The sequence below is a fragment of the Lepisosteus platostomus genome, chromosome 10 (genome assembly GCF_059453375.1).
Source record: "Lepisosteus platostomus isolate fLepPlt1 chromosome 10, fLepPlt1.hap1, whole genome shotgun sequence".
Lineage (NCBI taxonomy): Eukaryota > Metazoa > Chordata > Actinopteri > Semionotiformes > Lepisosteidae > Lepisosteus > Lepisosteus platostomus.
This window is the reverse complement of record NC_142620.1, coordinates 8,951,357-8,973,740: the sequence shown is the minus strand read 5'-3', so window position 1 is coordinate 8,973,740 and position 22,384 is coordinate 8,951,357. Positions and strand designations below refer to the sequence as shown.

At 41.3% G+C, this 22,384-nt stretch overlaps 1 protein-coding gene across 2 annotated transcripts; it reads left to right on the top strand.

The window, feature by feature from the left end:
* Nucleotides 1–789: 789 nt before the first annotated feature.
* On the top strand, nucleotides 790–22,270 carry ylpm1 (YLP motif containing 1). 2 transcript variants are annotated; one of them, XM_088647948.1, is made up of 21 exons: nucleotides 790–1,642; nucleotides 2,454–2,672; nucleotides 3,095–3,292; nucleotides 3,647–4,983; nucleotides 5,586–7,871; nucleotides 8,088–8,223; nucleotides 8,479–8,710; nucleotides 8,932–9,027; nucleotides 9,528–9,708; nucleotides 10,194–10,399; nucleotides 10,506–10,654; nucleotides 10,751–10,813; nucleotides 11,027–11,146; nucleotides 11,567–11,743; nucleotides 11,933–12,016; nucleotides 12,261–12,344; nucleotides 12,555–12,641; nucleotides 16,555–16,606; nucleotides 20,416–20,543; nucleotides 21,019–21,199; nucleotides 21,949–22,270. In XM_088647948.1, exons 1-20 carry the CDS (start codon nucleotides 1,040–1,042, stop codon nucleotides 21,163–21,165), a joined length of 6,585 nt encoding a protein of 2,194 aa, XP_088504074.1. In that variant the 5' UTR covers nucleotides 790–1,039; the 3' UTR covers nucleotides 21,166–21,199; nucleotides 21,949–22,270. The 2 variants fall into 2 exon arrangements, 1 of the variants encoding a protein (XP_088504074.1); XR_015941625.1 differs by lacking the exons at nucleotides 16,555–16,606; nucleotides 21,949–22,270 and having other exon boundaries at nucleotides 21,019–21,156.
* The last annotated feature ends 114 nt before the right edge of the window (nucleotides 22,271–22,384 follow it).

Below are 22,384 nucleotides of genomic sequence, written 5' to 3'. Positions count from 1 at the left end.
TGTGTTTCATGTGTGCTCTATTTAAAAAATGTTTTTTTATGTGGCTTTTGACTACTATTTAGGAACACTAAGTTTGCAAATGAGAGGGGACCATTTGGTGCATCTTGTTTGTTTTCCTATTGACAAACTGACCTGAAGTTCTCATCCAGCCTTTTATTAAAATAATTAGGCATATCTGCTTCAACAACATGCCAGAGTCGAGCTGCCAGACTCTTTGTATAAAGGGTTCCAGTCCTTAGATTTAAAAGCACTTTCCACTTGTGTCCTCCGGTTCATGTTTCACTGTAGATTCTGAATGAGTCCATTGGGTTGACTTTGTCATTGCCTTTGAGCATTGTGAATACTTATTTAATCTCCATATCTGCAAGATTAAGAAAGGTATACTTGTGTATTAAATTATTAAAATAACACCGGTGGAAGGGTTATATTTGAATACAATCCCGTCTGTTCACGTCCGTTACAGCTCTGTTCCCAAGTCAAGTGATTTGTTCACTCCCACGTAAAAGGTAACGTCTTTTGGGATGAAGAAAGTGAAACTTTAACAATTTGCTTATTTGTTGCGTTTTATGAATATGCAATTTAATGATCAGATTTTATTTTAATGTTTATTTTCAAAAGACTTGGGTGTTTGAAGTATCCCTGCGTTTGGATATGACTGAAACGCCACACACTTGACGGTTTGATAGCGGTTCTGGTTTCTGAACCCATCCTGTGTGTCAATAAAGTTTATTTAAAACGGAGGCGGGGCGGGCGTCGCGCCGGAGATTCACGCTATACAGATGGATTACGCAAAGACGCAGTGGGGGATGTCGTGACGTTTACGTGCACACTTCGTTCTTTCCAAAATATCGAGAAAAAGGAAGAGGATTTATAATTGATGTGATCAAAACGATGGACGCTCTGAATTAGAGAGGGTAGCAAGCGGTTCAACTTCATAGCTTGCTGATTTAAACCAGCTTAAGATTTTTTTTTAATAAGAAAAGAAACGTGTGTTTGGTCCCGCTTTCCATGAGTGTCTAGGGGCCTACACCAACCAAGAATGTATCCGTCTTGGGGAAAGTATGGCGGTGGACATCAACATCCTCCTCCTCCACATTACGGTATGAAACCGCCGCCTGTGAGGGGTCCACCGCCCCCAGGGGGAAGCTATGGGCCATACGGGGCGCCGGGAAGCTATGGCTCAGGTCCGGCCTCTAACTTCTCCAGTCTGCGGGAGCAGCATTTACAACAGATGCAGCAACTGCAGCAGCTCCATCAAAAACAGCTCCAATCAGTGCTGCACCACAACAGTGGGCCGTACAGTGGCGGATCCGGTGGATCCGGTGGATCGGGTGGATCGGGGTCCTGGCGTGGAAGTGCACCGGCCTTTGCCCCTCCGGGTCCTGGGGGGTCTGCGCCGGCCACTTACCAGCAACAGCACCAGAGGGGTCCCCCGACAGCCGCACAGCAGCCTCACCACACGCCGACGCTACCCCCGCCTCATCCCACAACCGACCCCAGCCCCTCAGTGCCTTCCCACAGCAACGCCAGTAAAAGTGCACCGCAGCAAGGGAGTACAAACGCGAGAGCGACGGACAAAAAGGAAAGCGATGCCACCAAGCCGGAGGAAGAGAAAGCAGACTTGTCTTCAATGACGTTACAGGTGAGTTCGTTCGTTCTTGTCTTTGCTTATGGTGGTTGTCCGGGAAGGATCATCAAATAGGTTGTTGAATACACACAACCACGCCCGAAGAGGGCTCCACAGCCGAAACGTTGTGTTTCCTTTCTTCTCTTGTCAGCATGGAATAAACCTTTAACCTTTAAGGAATACACACAACTACGTAAGCAGTTGTGTATCAAATCCAGCTGTATCGATTGTTCAGTGTTGATTACGGTTCTTAGACACTGGCCTGATGCAGTCGAATAAATTCAGTCTTTTGCTGTTAAAACTAGCATGCCAGCATTAAGTGTTTTCATTTACTGTTTGTTGTACTTAGTGTTTGAAACAAAAGTGAGAAGCTGTTTGCAAAATATTACGTTTTTTCAATGGCATACATGTGGAATATCGGATTAAGACCGCAAAGAGCTAGGAGCACTTAATACAGCTGAGTATTCTTTGTAATGTGGATGCCCTATAGGCAAGTTTTCCTTTTGGTGGTTTTATGTACGGAAATAAAGCAGCAAAAACTAAAAAAGCCGATAATGAAGAAAATTGTCCTTCTGCACTTCCATGGAGAAAACAGCCTTCAGCTGACCTGTTTTGCAAGCAAGAAACTGTCCATATAGATTAAAAAGCAAAACCGAAAAAGTGGTTCCACGTGTGTAATTTTATTATGCATGCTCAGTTTATTATATCTCGGGAACATGGAATTGCACATTCTGTTTAGCTCTGTGTTCATTTACCACGTTCCATAAAGATTAGGAAAAGGGGGCTGTTCATTTTAACGTTTAAGTTGTTGTTTTTTTTTATTTAGGAGCAACAGCAGTACTGGTACAAACAGCACCTCCAGAATTTACAGAAGTTAAAACATGAAAAGGCTAAAGAGAAGAAGCCGCAGGAGGAATTTCGCACCCCGGCCGACAAACAGACCACAAAAACTCCCCCTCCACCCGTGGAGCCCCCCAAAAATGAGCCTCCTCCGCCACCTCCCAAAGAGCAGCCCCCTCCACCTCCTCCACCAGAGGACTCTAAGGTAGAGCAGACCTGTTCACCCAGGCGGCTCTTGGAGTGCCAAAAACACATGCAGCTGAGATTCATTTTCAGTCTGGTCGCCTCTGAGAGTGTTCTCTTAATATTAAATATTAAAGGCTTTATGAACCAAGTCATGTTGAAAGTTTATTATTTTTCTTGTCTCCATGCCTGGGTGGCTTTTTGTTGTTGTAGAGCGACGTTTCCCAACACAGGGTCACTTTTGTCTCTTTAAATTGGAAGAGGGATAACAAGTGGTCCAGTTAAGCCTTATGTGGATCAGTTCCACGTCAGGTGAAGAGCTCCTTTTATCTTAAGGAGGCTTAGAAGATCTGTTGGAACTCGGACCCTTAGGAGCAGAGTGGAGAGCCCTCGTTTGCACTTGTATTTCTTTTCCCCTCACACTTCTCCGGTTTGCACTTTCAGCCCACCGTGATCACGAGGGCGGAAGACCCGGAGGAAGAGGTTCGCCTGCAGCAGCTCCAGGCTGCGGCAGCTCAGTGGCAGCAGACCCAGCAGCAGAGAGCGGGCTACCAGTATCAGGCCCTCATGCAGCAGCACACACAGCTGCAGCACATCCTGCAGCAGTACCAGCAGTTCATGCAGCAGCCGGCACACCTGCAGGTGACGTGCTCTAACCATTAACAGTGACGGCGCTGAGAGCCTTTTTTCCAGTGTAATTCATCCATGGACAAGGGGTTTCATTTTAGGTTAAAAAGAAATTTGGTTTTTATCAGAGTGTTGTTTCATGTGATGTACTTTAAAATAAATTAGGATTTATTATCAGCGATTAATAACTCTATAGTTCAATGTATGACATTATTTAATATAAGTATTGCAGTCATGATACTGGCAAGATGAACATGTTCTCTTAACAGTTACATGAGACGGTAATGTTTTCATTATCACATTTCATTATCATGGACACATCTTGTGCTTTGGTGAGCTGACCTGACTTATGTTTTTCTGTTACTGTAGAAGATGCCCATCGATATGCAACTTAGGCACTACGAGCTGCAGCAGCAGCAGTTTGTTCCACTTTACCAGGAGTGGGACCGGCAGTTCAAAATGTGGCAGGAGCAGTTTCAGTCCTACCCGCACAAGGATCAGTTGCAGGATTATGAATGCCAGTGGAAACAGTGGCAGGAGCAGATGAAATCCACTTCTTCCCACCTGCAAGAAAGGGTGACGACCCTTCGGACAATGCAGCACCAATATGCCACCACCCCTTATATGGGGGCGATGATGGGGATGCCACAATATGGACAGTACCACCGGACCGCTTCAGAAGCTCAGATGCCACCACCTCCAACTTTAACCCCTGCTCCTCCAGTCCCTTCAGAGGTACAGCCTTCCTCTGCCTCAGTTCCTCCTATACCGGGACCCCGGCCCCAGGGTATTCCACCTGCCCCAGGACCTTCGCCACAGAGTGGCCTGTCTGTTCCCCATCCGCCGGGACCCCCGCCTCAGGGGGTTCCCCCTCCACAGGGACCCCCGCCTCAGGGCCTTCCTCGTCCGCCAGGACCCCCGCCCCAGGGGGTTCCCCCTCCACAGGGACCCCCGCCCCAGGGCGTTCCCCGTCCGACAGGACCCCCGCCCCAGGGCGTTCCCCCTCCACAGGGACCCCCACCCCAGGGCGTTCCCCGTCCGCCAGGACCCCCGCCCCAGGGGGTTCCCCCTCCACAGGGACCCCCGCCCCAGGGGGTTCCCCGTCCGCCAGGACCCCCGCCCCAGGGGGTTCCCCATCCACCAGGACCCCCACCCCAGGGGGTTCCCCCACCGCAGAGGCCCCCTCCACAGGGGATTCCCCCTCCACAGGGACCCCCGCCCCAGGGCGTTCCCCGTCCGCCAGGACCCCCGCCCCAGGGCGTTCCCCGTCCGCCAGGACCCCCGCCCCAGGGCGTTCCCCGTCCGCCAGGACCCCCACCCCAGGGCGTTCCCCATCCGCCAGGACCCCCACCCCAGGGGGTTCCTCCTCCGCTGGGACCCCCTCCCCAGGGGCCCCCAATACAGAAGGCTCAATTGCTTCAGGGACCCCCACAGCAGGGTCTTCACCCTCCCACAGGGACACCTTCTTCAGTACAGCAAAGTGCTCAAGGTCTTTCCACTCCAAATCACATATCGCCCCCAACAACCACAACAACTTCAGAAACCCAGCCGCCATCTTCCCCAGCTCCAGGGAAATCGAGTCCTCCTACATCTGCTCACTCAGCTGTTTACACTTCTGCTGGACTGTCTGGCCCAGGAGTGAGGCCATCTGGGCTGCTGCCCACTCCCAGTGCACCGTCCCGTTTTGAAGGCCCTAGAGGTCCAAGGTAAGGCTGTTCTTCCTTTCCTGAAAGTGCAATGCACTATACATTCACCATTTTTTTCTTAATTTGGATTTTTTCATCAAAAATATGTAAGGTCATGTAAAACGAAGTTTGAAATCTGTTAGATATTCACATGATTATTTATCATGAAATCATTTAACTGTAGCATCATCAAGAAATGTGTCAAAACTAATAGCAAATTGGAAGATTTTGGTATTAGCCTTTACAGTGGTGGCACAGTCGTCTGTTTGGTTGCTAGCACTGCTCCCTCACAGCTCTTTGGTTTTTTTATTTTTGATTTAAAATTGGGGCAACTTAATACCCAATTTGGGGTGAAATTTGCATATTCTCCACAACTTCTGGTGGGTTTCCTCATTTCATTGGTGTCGCTGTATTGTACATGTTTGTGATCCTTGTAATTAGCTGGCATCCCAATCCATATTCTTCCTGTATAGGTTTTGGGATGATCTGCCTCTTGCCAGGCATAAGAAAGTTTGTGATAATGAGTAAATAAGTACATGTATACCTGCCATATTGCATTTTGCAAGATCATTGTGAGTTACTGGGAGGGGATCAGAATGATTTATATTTCCTGTTTCTTACAGGTTTGATGGTCCTAGAGGGCATGGTGTTCCTAGATTTGAGCAGCAGCAGAGATTTAATGCCCCACCTCGGTTTGAGCCTCCTCCCAGAGCAGAGCAGCCAAAGAGGTTTGATCAGCCCCCCAGAAGCACCCAGCCAACACGGTTTGGAGCACCACCAAGATTTGAACAGCCTCCGAGGCCAAGCCCACCATCTCGGTTTGAAAGGCCCCCTGGATTTCAGCAGCCTTCTAGGTTTGATGTATTGGCCAAGGCGGAGCCTCCGAAAGCCCCAGAAATTAAACCACAGGGAAGTAAAGACGTGAGTTCTTCTAGCGCCAAAGATTCCCAGCCTGAAGGTCAGCATGAGCATTGTAAACCAACAGTAGTTACTCAGGTTGCTGCTGGAGACATGTCAGCAAGGGAAACGCTAACGGATGATTTCCTTGACACAGAATGTGGATTTTTTGTCCAAAGTGATCCAATTCCACAGACCACATTGAACAGGGCAGCACCTTTAAGTAAGCCAAATGAGTCTAGTGGAGAGATGGCAAACAAACAGCAGCAGACGTCAGAGACAGCCAAGACCGCTGTATCGGCAGCTTCTGCTGATCCTCAAAAGCAGGCTGCCTCCCATAAAAATTCATTTAATCAGGGAGAAGTGAAAACCAAGAATGAAGGAAATACTGACTCCCAACCTCAGCTTCCTGAACAGATTCCCTCAAAACCAGAACCCCCTAAACCACCTCAGTCCTTTTCGTCTGCAGATAATCATAAAGCTCAGACACCTACGGGCCGGGGAAGGGGGCGAGGTCAGGGGAGAGGCCGAGGATGGGGCCGAGGGCAAACTGGAGGACCAGGTTTTGGTAGTAGTTCCGGTTTCCCTCCTAATCAGCGGACAGAGGGCTTTGAGCACAAGCCTTACGATTACAGACCACCTTTCCGGGAGAACAGGGAGAGAAGCCAGGAGGAGGAGGGCTATGATTGGCAGGATCCTTCTGTAGACAGGCGGGGGGGGCTGGACAGCAGGTTACCTCCACCCCCGGATGAAATATGGGGCAGAGAGGGTGAGGAACATTACCATAAAGATTTTTACGAGGATCATGGAAGGCGAGGCCCCCCCTTAGAAAGAGAGCCCCTGGATGGTCCTGGGAGAGAGAGGCACTGGGAGGAGCCAGAACCCAACTACTGGGAAGATGGCGATCCATACTGGAGGGAAGAGAGGCCACAGTTCCGGCATAATTCCCCATTTCCTCATGATGTTAGAGAACCTAGGTGTCCCCCTCCTTTTCCTCATGATTATGTTGCCCGGGGTCCAAGGCGCCCCCCTATTCCTCCTGAAGCCTTGGATCGGGATCCTAGAGGCCCCCCTCTCCACCATGATGTCACAGAAAGAGATACCAGGGGACCCCCCCCACACCATGATGTCCTGGAAAGGGATCCCAGAGGACCCCCAGTCCACCAAGACATAGAAAGCGATTCTAGGCGCCCCCCTGTTGGCCGTGACATTATGGACAGGGAGCACAGGGGACCCCATTTTCATCATGAGGTCTTGGACAGAGAGCCTAGATGGCCCCATGCGCCCCATGATAGGGAACCCAGACACCCTCCTCTCCCTCATGAAATACTGGAGAGGGACTCCAGGCGACCACCGTTAAGTCATGAAATCATGGAAAGAGACACTCGTCGCCCCCCACCTTCCCATGACACTGTAGACAGAGATATGGGACGTGGAGAGTACTTCGGGGAGTATGAGCAAGAGTTTGTGCCAGAGCCTGACAGGTATGGAAGGCCTCACCCAGATTACCACAGCCGGAATTTTGAGCAAGACACGGACCAGAATTACTATCATCCAAGAAATGAGTGGGAAGTAAAAGATCGTGGCTGGGATTACCCTCCATGTCCTCCACGGGCACCGCCAGAGCCCTTTAGGGAGGACAGGTGGCCTCAGGACAGAAACCGGGACTATTTATACGATAGAGGAGCACAAGACAGGGGAGAGCTGAGGGTGCGGGAGTACCCAGAGGAACCTGCCTACAGAGGGGAGGAGCAGCAGTACCCAGCAGAGTGGAAGAGAGAACCTCTGCCTGACAGGACGTTCGCACCAGAGATTGATGACCGCAGACCTCCATTTGAAGGCCATTTGGAGACTTCCATGGATTTGCCTCCTCCTGGGCTCCCTACTCAGCCTAGTAATCCCCCAGAAAATCCTCTAGAAGACTCCTCTGGAACTGGAAAGGGCATTCTGGCTCTTTCGCAAAGACAGCATGAGATTATTCTGAAAGCTGCTCAGGAGCTCAAGATGATAAGGTGAGGTCCAGATATAACTACTAGGTTTTCAGTTATGATACTCCAGTATGGTCATATAGTTAACAAAAATCACCTTTTAAGTTGTTTTTTTTATCAGATTTTAACAGGATTCTTGTATTGGAACTATCCAAGGTGTTTTATGTATTTGCTTAGCAAAATGCAACATTCATAGTTAAGGTGGTAAATTCTGACTTGGATTTTTTCGTTCTTGTACAGGGAACTACAGGAGAAGAAAAATGCTATAAATGAGTTTTTCAAACCTGAAGGAACTGAGCAAGTACTTCAGCCAGAGGTGGCTTCAGCAGGGATTATGGGATTGGAGATCCCCCCTGCAGTGACAGGGGCTTTCAAGGTAAATTAACTTTCTGGATTTTTGAATCGTGGATCTAGGTAGTGGATTGTCTCATATCCATTTTAGCCTGTTATCTAGGGATATTAGAGTCCCCTCAAGTTGAGGAAATGTTACAGTAGTTGTAGCTATTTAGAGGAAGACATTTTAACTTTTAATATACCCCGAAAGCTCCTACACAACTCCTGCAGATATGATTTTTTTCCTACATTTCCTAATTGTCCTAATTTATAACTGTATTGCTATTTTTATCCCAAGACAGGAAACCTGCTGCCCAGTGCTAGCCTGGCATCTGCATCTGCAGCTCCAGCAATGCCACCTGAAGCTCAGGCCTGGGGTGGTGATAGTTTACATAGCGCCTGGGACACCAGAAGCGCTGCGCAAGCCACAGATCCAAGCTTTGTGATGTCAGACACTACACCACTGGCAGCCCCCATGCTCGGCAAACCTGTTGTGCTTCCCAAGACTGTGGATTATGGACATGGACATGGTAAGCAAAATGGAAAGTGTCCCACAGTGTAAAGAAAGGAAATATGCTGTACCTGCTGGTTCTTTTTTATTTTCTTCCCGATGAATGTATTTGCATTAAGCAGAGCAAGAGTTAAAAGAGGTTACTCTGCCGTACTAGTCTTCTTTTGTGGTAGAAATTATTTATGTCTTTAAAAGATAGGATGGTATGGAATATTTCACGATTAAGTTTAATTCCCTCAGTTTCAGATCCTGTGTCAAAAGTTGAGCAGATCTCGTATGGCGAAAGGATCATCCTAAGACCAGATCCAGTACCTACAGAGAGACCTTATGAAAAAGGTATGTGCGCTACCCGTTATTTCTAGTTACATATGATTTTATTTAGTACATAGATAAAGTACATTAGCTTTTTGACATGCAGGAGTTACTGTGGTCCTGTGAGACTAATAAAGACCACATTTGCATTCACAGTGTCAGTCAGGATGGTCTACTCATGTACCTAGAGAGCAATGTATTTATGTCTATTGTTGCCAGTTAAAAATGTCTCAATCTAGGCGTTGTGCTTACAACAGCAGCCAAAGAATGGAATGAATTTGCATGTAAAGGTATGGCATATTCATGTTTGCTCAGGGAAATCTCAATGCCTGGAGACTACAGCTGTTTGATCTCTGTCTACTTCCATTAGTGACAGTGCTGGGGGGTGGGGGGGTTAATTAAATTTATTTTTATATTAAAAAACTGTGTTTTTGCATTGGTAAATGTCAATTTTGGTAATTATTCCTGATTTTAGACCCTTTACCTAGCTCTTATTTTTTTTCAATTCTGTCTTTGCTTTATAGAACCACTTGTCCCATATGACAGAGATCCATATTACGAGAGGCGAGTTGATCCGTATTTGGAGCGCCGGGAGTATGGAAGGGAGAGGGAAAGGGAACGAGAGAGGGATATGTATCGTGAGAAGCCTCCTATGGACTACGACAGGGAGCGATACGAGAGAGAAAGATACCCCAGAGACGAGAGGTATTGACAGATCAAATTATGGGGCTTTGGAGAATGCTCATATCTACAGACGTTTCATTTCTGTCATCAAGTTGAGGATTTTGACAATCTAAAAATGGACTTGGTGTGGTTTAATGTATGTATTAACATCAGTTTGTAGAATTGTGATGAGTTGCTTGTCCTTTCTGTGAAAATTACAGCTCAAGATGAAACCAGCTTGTCTTAAAATGTTTTTGTAGTATTTTGATAGGAGTAAAAAGTGTGCAGTGTAATTTGATCTTTCTGTGTTAATTTGGATGTTTTGAGTTTAAGCAAAATTATCCATTTCACCAACTTGCTTTAAGATCTGAAGTGTGTGTACGAAAATAATTATTTTACACTTTTCATTTGCAAACTTTAAAAGCCCCATTGTTCTGAGTATTAGCACTTCTTTACAGGATTACCACATTACTGAATCCACCAAAACAGATATAAGGCTTCACGTTTATACGATGAATTGCTTGCAGGCTGCCACCAGGCCCATCCTCTCGGTCAGGTGGCTTCAGAGACCGGGACAGGGAGGGCAGGGACAGCAGAGACAGAGAGCGTGAGGGCAGGAGCAGCAGAGACAGAGATGTTAAAGAGCACTTTGGCAGGCCTGGATATGACCGACTACCCTACGAGCGCATCCCTGATCGCCCTCTCTTTGACCACAGCGCTCCTGCATTTGGGAGTAAGATGCTGACATTGTTCTTCCTGATTTGTTGCGCCTCCGCTCGATCTCTAGATTTCATGCCTGCTGATGTTAAGCGTGTCTGTTTTTCCCTTGCTCGTCTCAGGTGACAGGAGGAGTTACCCTGAAGAGAGGTTGCCTGCTCCGCCTTTGCCTCCTCACCCTCCTGCTCCGCCACGAGTCGAAAAGAAACCCGAAACCAAAAACGTGGATGACATCCTCAAACCACCGGGCAGAGAGAGCCGCCCTGAAAGGGTATGTCGAAGAAGGAAGAGTTTATATCATATCAGTTATACATTGTAGACATTTAAAATGTTCAGGAGCTTTAAATGCGTTGGCTTTTATTTACAGATTGTTGTCATCATGAGAGGACTCCCTGGGAGTGGAAAAACGCATGTAGCAAAACTTATCCGGGTAAGCTTGTGGCAGCATAGAAGGAAGATTCTTTCCAGGCTTTTGAGTGAGCTTTACAGCCAGATTATTGCCAATAATTATCTTCAGTCTTCTCCTGCTTTATTCTTTTCACATTTCAAAGAAATCCTCTTTTTAAAGCACCATTCTAGTACAACACATTTTAATACAACAGTATTGCAATTTAATTTTAAGCTAAAACAAATCTTTGTACAGGACAAGGAGGTGGAATTTGGCGGGGCGCCTCCTCGAGTTCTGGGGCTTGACGATTATTTTATGACGGAGGTGGAAAAGGTTGAGAAGGATCCCGATACAGGAAAGCGTGTCAAACAAAAGGTATGTGTGTGTTTTAGTTTCTACTATTTTGTCCATTTTCAGGAGCTTGCTCAGTCAGATATACGTGCCATTTATTTGAGTATAGACTTTAATCTTAGATGTGTTGTCTTCAGAATGTCAAATGTTGTGTGCCCTGCACAGCTATTCCAAAACTTACAATGATTTCCTGTTTTGTTGAATGCAGCTAGTTGTTAAGATTTAGATTTTTACCCAGCTTGAGTTTCAGTTTAAGCATTTAAGACTTGATTAATAACATTAACTTTTATAAAACTCTATACATCATTTGTAATGCAGCAAAATCTAACGTCATTGGAAGAGAGTGAATACTTTTACATGGCGGTCTTACTGTATTAAATATTTGATAATGAATGAATGCCCTGATCCTCCCAAGTTAACTGTGAGGAATCATTTTACCACTAGGTTTTGGAATATGAATATGAGCCAGAGATGGAAGATACCTATCGCAACAGTATGCTCAAAACCTTCCGTAAAACCCTGGATGATGGATTCTTCCCCTTCATCATTATTGATGCTATTAATGATAGAGTTAAATACTTCGATCAGTTCTGGAGTGCAGCCAAGACTAAAGGTTTTGAGGTGAGTCATTTGGTGATGTCATGCAAACAGGCAAAACCTATCAATTAACTTCTGGGTGCTTATTTCTTTTCGTGTGCTTTAAGTTTTTTAATTTCAATTACATTAAGAAGCTGATTGAATGGCTTCAGGAAGACAAATCAATGCTTTGTTGATTAAGAAAATAAGTATATTTGTCTATTTCCTTGACAGGTGTACTTAGCTGAAATCTCTGCAGATAACCAGACATGTGCCAAGAGGAACATTCATGGACGCAAGCTAAAGGATATTGCAAAGGTTGGTTTTGCAGAGGTTTTCCTTTGTTGTCATGCAAGAAGTGCTTAAGAAGTACAGAGATGATGTTTTACATACATGCACATCATTGAATAGGGAAAAGGCTGAAGAAGATGGGTAACATTTTCTTATTGAAAATGATGTAATTTCATACCTAGATTTTTTATTTAATAAAACTCTGGGATAATGGACGAAGTATTAATATTTGGATTTTGTCATGTGTGAAATATTTGTGTATCTACAACAGATGGCCACTAACTGGGAGTCGGCCCCTCGTCACATGGTGAGGCTCGACATAAGGTCCTTATTGCAAGATGCTGCTATAGAGGACGTAAGTGATACAATAACCTAATCATCAATGTGCTCTAATTTCTTACATTTGCTTTGAGAAAAGTTTTAAATCTATTGTATACATTTAAAATCATTGTGCTACAGGAAGCTTCACAGCTACCTCCATGGAGCACATGCTAGCTGAAAGCTGCTAAACTGCTGCTTGACTGATTCTAAGTTTCTTCTTTCTTTGCCCTTCTGTTTATTACAGGTTGAGATGGAGGATTTTGACCCAGCAGAAGAAGAGCAGAAAGTAGAAGCCAAGAGAGAGGCAGCAGAAGAGGAGGAAGCGGATCTGGTAGGATTACAGAGCTTCCGCATGTATTTTCACAGCTTTTTATATTTTATATTTATATTTGTATGCAGCCAGTTGAATAAGTATTTTTTCATATCTATATGTCAAGTAGGAATTAAGGAACATAATACTAAAGCCCTTTTTTGTAAGAATAATTCATGGTATTTCTAAAGGACAGCTTATTTTTGCTGCCTGCAAGATGCAGGATTCTTGAAACATATTGAGTGTTGTGTAATGTGTGTCGTAAGTTTTTTATAAAAACCCGAACTAGAAAAGCTGCAACGAAAACATGCTGAAGTACATCCTCCATATTAGGAAAATTTGGTTCAAATGCTTTGAACTTTTTAAGACAAGAAGCAGTGCACAGCTATAGCTTGAAATCAGGTTTACTGCAGCATATGACTTTTCTTACAGCCAGATAAGTCTTGATTTTATTTAGTCTGCTAAATTTCATAGTGATATTGTCAATTGATACATAGGGTTTAAACACGGAAGTTTTCAAACCATTATTCATTGCAAAACCATAAAAAGTAAAGAAAACATGAAGCAGCCATGATTATTAAGTTGTTTATTTTAAATGATTCTTTCCATAAAATGTAATACACTATACTGCAAAATAAATATGGATATTTAATTACAATAAATGTAAGTGGTTAGGTAATAAAATGTTAAAACATAATCAGGACAACTATAATAAAGGCATTAAAAAGAAATGAAAATGGCACATATTCTAATCAGAGCTGCTGTTTACCATGGCCTTTAACACATTTACCATATTGCACACAAACAACAGTAAATTAAAATAAATCTTAAGCACTTTAAAGTAGTTTTCTGGAAAAACAACTATTGCACTTCTTTTACTAATTATGCTTTTCAAAGCCCTCTATAGAAACATACCAATTTTGACACTGTAGCTTTTCTGCTCTGCTTCTGTAAGATAATATTAAAAAATGTAACCTGCAGTTGTTTATGAATGTTTGTCTAGGGAGGTAGGGGATCTACTTGAAAAATAGTCATATTTATTACCATTCATTACCGTATGTTACATGTGCTGTAAATTTAACCAATCAGGAAAGCAAATTAATACAAAAACATTCAATTACTAAATCACTTTTTCCCCCATATTGTGGTTATAATCTCATCTATAAAATTCATAAACTTGAGAAATGTAATAAGGTGTTTAACCATGCTTAGAAATTGATTACATATTTGAATGAACATTTTACAGTATGTTTGTCTAAAAATAATACAGTATCGATCGGGGATTATGTTTTATATATATTAGTAAGGTAATGGAGTAGATGCACTGTTACATGACCGAAATCTAGTGTTGAAAACTTTGATGTGCAGTTCGTGAAGATCTTTCTTGTCGGCTCTAAATTTGCCTTATGCAGTTTGTAAGGAATCATGGGCTGCATGTAGTTTTCTGAATCGACAATTTGAAATCTAAACATCTGCTTTCTCCTCAGTTTGGTTTTCAGTCCTAATATCTCCAACAATATCAGGCAATTTGTCTTTTCTTTCATATCATATACCTTGGTGGTTATGCAAAGAACTACAGCTTAAATATTTCAGCTTTTGGGAATGAAATTGTCCTCTGGACTTGTGGAGTGTCTTGGGAGTGCTGCGTTTTTTTAAATATTTTTGTTGTCAATGTTTTTTTTTTATTTTAAAAGACTGATGATAAAAGAGAAGCCTTAGGATCAGTGTTGTTAAGAACAGCTGCGATTTTCCTCCTTTACTCAAATCTTTAATATCATAAGAACATTTCACAGAAAGCCAAACTGAAAATGGGTTGCCACATGTCATCCTGTTAGGCTAATGTATAACCAATAAAGAACAGTTAAGTCTTCATACATAAAAGAACAACAGAGAAGGATGTTGTTTTCCTTAAAATTTTTCTTTTACTAATTGTTTTGAAATTAACCAAAATATCCCACCAGCATGGTAAAATGCACTTTCCATCTAAGTAAGTAGCCTACATTTCCAACTCGTTCTCTCTCTCTCCTTTATGTTCTTCTCATTAGGCCTACAGTGGTGGATAGGTTAAGTAATTGTCTGAGGGTACTCACGCACATCTTGAAATACATCGCTGTTCTGAAGCAGCTGAGGTTAATGCTGTTTCCACCCTAGCTCAAGGATGGCACATGGTTCTGTTCTGGTTTTTAACGGGCACTTAAGAGCTTCAAAGGCTTCTTTCGTGGCACTGTGATCCACGTAAGCGTGCACACTGATGGCCTGAAAATGGTGGGTGAAGAGGATCAGAAACATAATGGCAAAGAACACTGTATGACTTGAGATTTCATTATATCTTCTCATTGTCTCTTCGGCCGTCATTACCAGTTACTCTTACTCTTGAGTGCACATATAACTTTAAAACAGGACCTATATAGATTCAGATCTATAATTTCAGATTATATAGAATCAGATATCTGATTTTCAGATTCACTAAAATTAGGGTGCTTTTTTTACTATTTTTAATTAAAGAAGTTTTGTATGTCTTTGCCTATTAAAAGTTAAATTGATCTGGATAAAAAGAATACCTCACACATGCTGTTATTTTAATAAAATCATATATAAAACCTAGATATTGCAATACTTGCTAATTGTTTAATTATTGTAATGTTTGTATTACGTTATTGGTAATGGCTAACTTTTCGGAAGTTCGGAAGAGCACTGTGTACATGAAACTTTGGAATTTTATGTAGATACGGTATTCTTTAAAGTATTCACAGCCCTTGAAAAGCAGTAAGTACAGGATCCTTCCATTAAAACATGACTCTTAATGATACCCATAAGCTATTATCACTTCTACTGTAAGTGTACTATCTGCCCAAGATAGTTTGCAGTTGGCGTTTCCTAATGAGGTACTTACACATTTGTAAAATATTGTACATCATTTACATTTACAGTTACTGTGATGTCATATGGGGAGAAGGGATATACCTGTCCACTTAAAACGCTTTAAGCTAATCGCTGCCTTTAGATGAGCACAGAGAACCTGGTTTTCTCACTGTTATGGCGCCAGTCACTTCTGTGAGATGTTGGTCAGTATTTCTTCCAGCATCACATTCATTTAATACTGTTTCTCATTTATCCCTCCCAACCATTACCTCGATTACTTCAGCCACAGATCCGTTAAAAAACTGTCATGTTACAGACGGGAAAAGATTTGGACATATATTTGTTTTCTAAATCCATTTAATCTAGTTCAAATAATTAAAATTATTATAATAAGAGGCAACGTATAAGCTGCTCTCTAACCGTTTGTATAAAAAAACATTGATTTCATTTATTGTTAGTTTTGGTAGGTAAGTGAATCTGTTATGTTTCTGTATCACTATTGTGTAATACATTATAAATTATAAATTTATACATTAAAAATGATAAATTTTGGGATTATTTGGGATTCACTGTTCATTTTTGTAGTGGTCCTAACAACATAGTTTTTTCCTACCTGCTGTTTTATTGTGGGTTACTGCTGTATATGCCAAAAGTGTAGGATGAAAGTTTATTTTTTAAGGCCTTTAAAGCGATATTCCATGCATGAAAAGATGTATCTAAAACAGACATTTCCAGGTGCAGACAAGCTATTGTGCGTGTTATTTATGGATATGCAGGTTCAAGCAGAAAATCAGGAAGCTCTGTGTGGGATTCCACTCTTAACCGTGAAAGTCTTGCTGTGGGGTTCACATGGCGCATGCTCCCATAGCTAGTTTTTCCCCAGTGCCATTGAATTGGCTGCATGCTAACATCTATAAAATGTTCTTCTTGTTCACAGGCCGGTTGAATTGATTAATATGTTCCTTGCTGAAAATATCTTATTAACTCTTGTCTATTTTTAAGCTTTGGCACCTCCTGTTTCCTCTCTGTGCCGAATTCTAACTGTTGGAGTCTCTCTCTGTATATAATATAGGGTTACATTCCAAAAAGCAAATGGGAGATGGACACCTCTGGGGCAAAACTTGGTAGGTATATCTTGTTTTTCACCCTGCTGTTTTTAGTTTGGGTATCCAGCCGAACACGTGGTTGATATATCTCTGCCAATTCCGATACATAAAATGAAACAACTGTATGGTAACACAAAACTGAGGCTTTGCCGTTTTGAAGGAACAATATTCTTATGTTTCATTTTGCGCCATACCGTGGAAGTAAGCTCACTCTTATAAATACATTAGTTTTTAAATATTATGTAAAGCTGGCACGCATTTCTTTTATATCCTTTTTATACAAAAAAAAACAATGCCAAACGCTTTTGCATTGCTCATTTTGTAGATAAGGGATATAAATTAAAAAGTATGTCAAAAATGTGTGGTTCTGGACAAGAAGTTAATCTTAAAGGAGCTGTACTATGTGCAGTGAGGTCCACTGTGCATCATAGTCCTCACAGAAGTAGCACAATAACTTTCATCAAGGCAACGTTGATAAGTAGTGTTTTAAACACTTTAAACCTAAGGTGAAAGTCATTTTTGCTCCTTCTGACTATGGGAATATGTTCCTACAATTTTGAGATGTGTGTTGTGTGTGCTGTTGCCGACGAATCTGCTATATTTTATCCTCTAGAAAGCAAGGAGTTTTAAAGTAATCTATAAGAAATAAAAAAAAATGGTCAGGCTTTGTTTTGACTGATTTTAACACTATATACTTCCCTATCCCATACTTCTCTGTTCCGTCCTCCGTTTGTACATTTTTGTGAATAAACCTACGCTGTTCATAAAAATGTACAAACTATCTGTAAACGGTATGAATTCTAACCAATTTCAGGTTTAACACCAAGAAGATCACGATACTGAACTTAATGTTATAAAACATCTTTCATATTTAAAGTTTCAAAGATGATAAAATGTAACATTCATTAAATCCTAACATAAACTACTTATATAAAATATATATAAAACAAATATACAACTGTAGAAATGACAAAAACAAGTACATTTTGAAGTGTGATTTAAAAACACCCACGAACTTGGCCATCCTGACTTCAATTGGGATAGTATTCCATCATGCAATTGCTGTGCCCTGGGTCTCATTATATTTTGTATGTTTCAATTCAACGTTTATTGTAATCTGTAGTGCATTTCTTTTCTCTCCATAAACACTATTTGCTGTTCAGTACAATGACACCAACTGTTGAGTCCTAGTCGGACTGCTCCAATTACACCATAAATGGCATTGGTGTTTGTAGTTTCAGAATATTAATTTCTTAGCAGTATTCAGTGGTATCTTATGTTTTGTATTTTTTCAAATGTTCTCATTTATTAATATTTGAAATGTATTTGATGATTTTGCTGATCCATGCTTTAGAGAATTGCTGAACTGTGTTTTTGAAAATATTTAATGGAAGACGCAGAGAAATTGTACTTTTGGTACCATTGGTTCAGAGGTAGCAATGTTTTGCATATTGGCATATTACCAAATTCCCATAGCATCCAGAATAGCTTATTATTTCCAGAAGGCATGCATTAGATGATATTTACAAATAAACTTATCTAAAATTGTAATGATGCAGCTACACACCTGATGTAATAATATATTACTGATAAATGATAAAATTAGGATGACGTATTAAAATGTTTCCTTTAGATTAGATTAAATGAAGTTGTTGTTATGAAGTGATGAAAAAAATGAAGTATTAATAATAGATCCATACCTGTTCAGAGATGAATATGGTGAATGACCAAGAAACTACTTGTAAATACTAAGTAGTGGAGATCCCAGCTCAGAGCCCTGGTGAACTCAGAGAGTAAACAACATCATCAGTTTTAAAAGATCCGATTTACAAATTAGTATTTATTGACCAGGTAGGAGTGAGGCTTACAAAGTCAAGTGCCAGTTCTCTCTTAATACTTTTCCATGTGCTTCAGTAGAATATCGTGATGGACAGTTTCAGAAATGGCACTCAAGGCTAGCAGGTGATTAATTTTAAGTGATCTGATGTTAGAAGTCAGATTTCCTTTGTCTACAATCTCCTTTTCAACTAGAAAGGTTGGGAGAGTTCATTAGATACCAGATGAGACTGTAATTGAGCGGGCACTGCCCGTTCCAGTCTTTTTGCAGGAAAAAGGCAAATTGGAAAGAGTATATAAGTTAAGTATTTGAGAGTCAGGGACATTTTCTAACCTTAATTTTTAAGGTATGATGACAGGAGATACTAGTGTCTTATAAGTACAAGACTCAATTTCAGGGAATATCTTAATAAAAAAAGGAAAAGGTGTGAACTATTGTTGATGCAAGTAGGATTGTAAAAACAGTGTCCGAAAGACGGGTAGTAAGTCAGATTTAAACTACCAGCTCACAAAGCTGCAACTGCAATATAACAATGAGAGAAGCTCAAATCTGTGAAAGTAGGAATGATTATTGTCACGACTCCAGGTGATAAGGTCAGCAGCTGATGTGCATGAATGTGCTACACTGTTCATTAGAGGGAGAGAAAACAGACTTTTAAATTTTTTTTTCAAGCATTTCATTGATGGTGGACTTGTAGGATTACTGCAGTGCCCTTCAGTGAGATCAGAATTGGAGGAGGATCATGCCTCCCTATAGGACTGCTGATGTTGTTCATAAACCTGTAGATTAACTGTCTGGTCTTCCACCACAAACACTTAATATGTCACTGACTTGCCTTCACTGACCACATGCCCTTTACTGGGAGAAAACTTATTTCTTTTGCTTATTTGGAGACTATTGTAGTCTTTGCATAATGATTGTGCAAATACGTTGTTGTTTTTGAATTAACACCTGTAACTATTTGAATCTTTCCAACTTTGAAATATACTTTTTTCATTTTTTTTCTGTCTAGTTGGGATCTTTAGTGAGTAGAAGTGTATTAATTAACTGGTTAACAAAACTGGTTTGCTTCAGCCAGCAAGCCATATTGACTGTTTTCAAGCTGCCAAAGCAGCATAAATATTATAAAATGTCTTAAATTAACGCTGAAAATTTAAACACATAAGAGCTTTTTGTTTTTATTAGAAACGTTGTTGAAAACACATTTATGGTTTTCCCCCTACTGAAATATAATTTATGAAATCTTTACCATTTTTAAAACTGTCCTCCTTAATGCATGTAAAATGTTTTCAAAGCCACGGAAATGTTAATTTGAATACTGTGTGCTATATATAATATATATATAACTACTGAATGTGTGGCACAGCAAGACCAATTATTTTCTGCTTGGTTTCAGATAATGGCACATTGTACGTTTTTGTTTTCCAAAAAGATCATAATGTTCACTTTAACAGCAATTTGGTTTTAAACTGAGTCTATTTAAAAAATGTCTGAAAGTGTAACTGGGTTACCTCTTCTGATTTTTACAAAAACATTGAAATGTTCAACATCGATTATAAAACCGGCAATCACCCACGTTTCATCAGATGCGATGCACCATGTTGCAATGGAGAGGATAAAATGAAATTGGACACATTGAGATTTTGTTTTCGATCCCGAGGTGTCGTGCTTCCTGCGTCTTTTTCATTTGTTTCGGCCGGTGTTTTCCGGAGGGTTATCATTTATTCGTTACCCTGCCGTCATTTCGGTTACACCTTGGGACAGCAACTTCGCAAAGGGCCCGATTAAATTAAAACCCGCGGGGAAGGTAGTTTTCCAAATGTTGCCGCAGCCAAAGGGACGAGCTTCTCCAGAGTAAGTGCTTTTTTTTTTGTTCCTTGAGAGCCCACCGTTTACCACGGGCTGTGCCGGGGCTCGGCCGCGGCTCCGTATGGGCTTTGGCGGGAGGTTGGAATGGCGTGTGACCAAGGGAGGCACTTTATTTTCGCAGACAAGCTGGACGGGCTGGTGAGCAGCACGAAAAGGAAGCGGGACTGGGGCCGCATGACAGACATGGAGGACTACCTGCAGCTGCCGGATGACTACGCCACCCGCATGTCGGAGCCAGGAAAGAAAAGGGTGACGCATTTCTTTCAGACATCACTAATCAAGTGACAAAGATAGAAACCTAGTGTATTGTGGAGTTGACGTGCTTGTTTTTTAAAGGTTCCTCATCACTGGCCCCAGTTACGAACTTTTATGCAGCAGACCAAATTGCAGAGCAATTTAAGTGCTCAGTATGACTTGATTTATAGAGTTTATTTCAAAGGTTCAGACAGGAGACGGAGTTATCTCATGTTGTATAATTGTCAACATGGGTAAATCAAATTTTTCGGCAGTTAAAGATTTATGTGTTCTGGTGATTTACAGTTGATATTCTGGTGACTTCTGCTTGAAGGGTCAGGTTTGTTGTTGCGTTCCAGTATTTTGAAGGAGTCCTACCGTATAAAGTAAAACATGAATAAATCCTTCCTTTCTTCCAGTCTTTGGTGTATGTAAAATATTGGATTCATCTGTATGACTTCCGTTTTGTTTTTTCCCCACTCTGCTGTAGGTGAGGTGGGCAGATCTTGAAGAGAAAAAAGATGCCGATAGGAAGCGCGCTATTGGTTTTGTGGTTGGACAGACAGATTGGGAGAAAATAACAGATGAAAGCGGACAGCTTGCTCAGAGAGCACTCAATCGCACAAAGTATTTTTAACAGAACGTTTTCCAAGCAAATCATTCGGGAACAGGTGAGTTGTTACTTTTCAGGTGATATTTTCAGTAGTGTTAGAACAACCACTGTCGGAGCTTAATATTAAAATGCAGTGCAGTCTGAAGAAAGTGTACACTTTGATACGGTTAAATTTCAGTAAACTGTCAGTGTAGTTTGATAAGAAAGAAGCATTTTACACAAACAGTATGGTGATTGATAATTCATTAAGAACATGATGACAGTATGGATTAAGAAACACACCACATGAAAGGAGTATTGGTGAAATTTCTGAAATGTATGCTAAACGTGATTTATTGATAATACATTTATTATTTATAATGCACATTTTAACTGATTGCTTGCTTGTAAAGCATGTAAACAGTAACATGCTAACATAAAATGTTAAATACCCTGTGTAGAGGGCAGAGAGCCACAACTGTATATTTCACGGTTCCAATAAGTCAATATTCCTAAAGCTGATAACATATTTAAATAGCATTTACTTTAAAGGAACTTAATTACCTCGGCCACAGGCAAAAGTATATTTGACTTTTTAAAATCAACACATTCCTGATAGTCCCGATTTCAGGAGTTTTTTTGTGTTTATTATTTGCATTTAGTTTTCCATGAAGGAAAGTTCCGGTCCTTTTCACGCTAGAATTGTACATATTGGCATTTGATGTAAAACATTTTTCCATGTATCTATTGTTCAATTTTGAAGAGCATTTTTAGTCTATGCGCAATTGTACGGCTCATATCTCAATCAAACATTTTGTATTCCTGTAGGTTGTTACCTGGTGTTATCTTGAATGTGAAGCGGTTCTGAGCTGTGAAAGCATCATTTCTACATACTCCTGGATACTCCTTCAGTGGTTCTTCATTTTAAAAAAGATAATGTTGCAAATGTTCTTTTTATAGTGAATCCTTTTTGCAGGGTAAATGAGCACTCTGTAATTAGAATCACAGTCCGGTCTAAAGATCCTATTGGTTTCTTTAAATTGTTAGCTGTCTTTGCAGTTTTTATACTTTGTATGTACTGTATCTAACCTGTGAGCACTGTTGGTTATTTTACCATTAAAAAATAAACAATAAAAAAATCCAAAAACAACATCTTCATGTGGCTCATGTGAATGATCATATGGGCCTCACAGTTATGTGGTCTTATTTTTTTTTTCTTCCTGCAGTTTAAGAAAATCTCTAATGACCGTGTTTCTTGATTCAA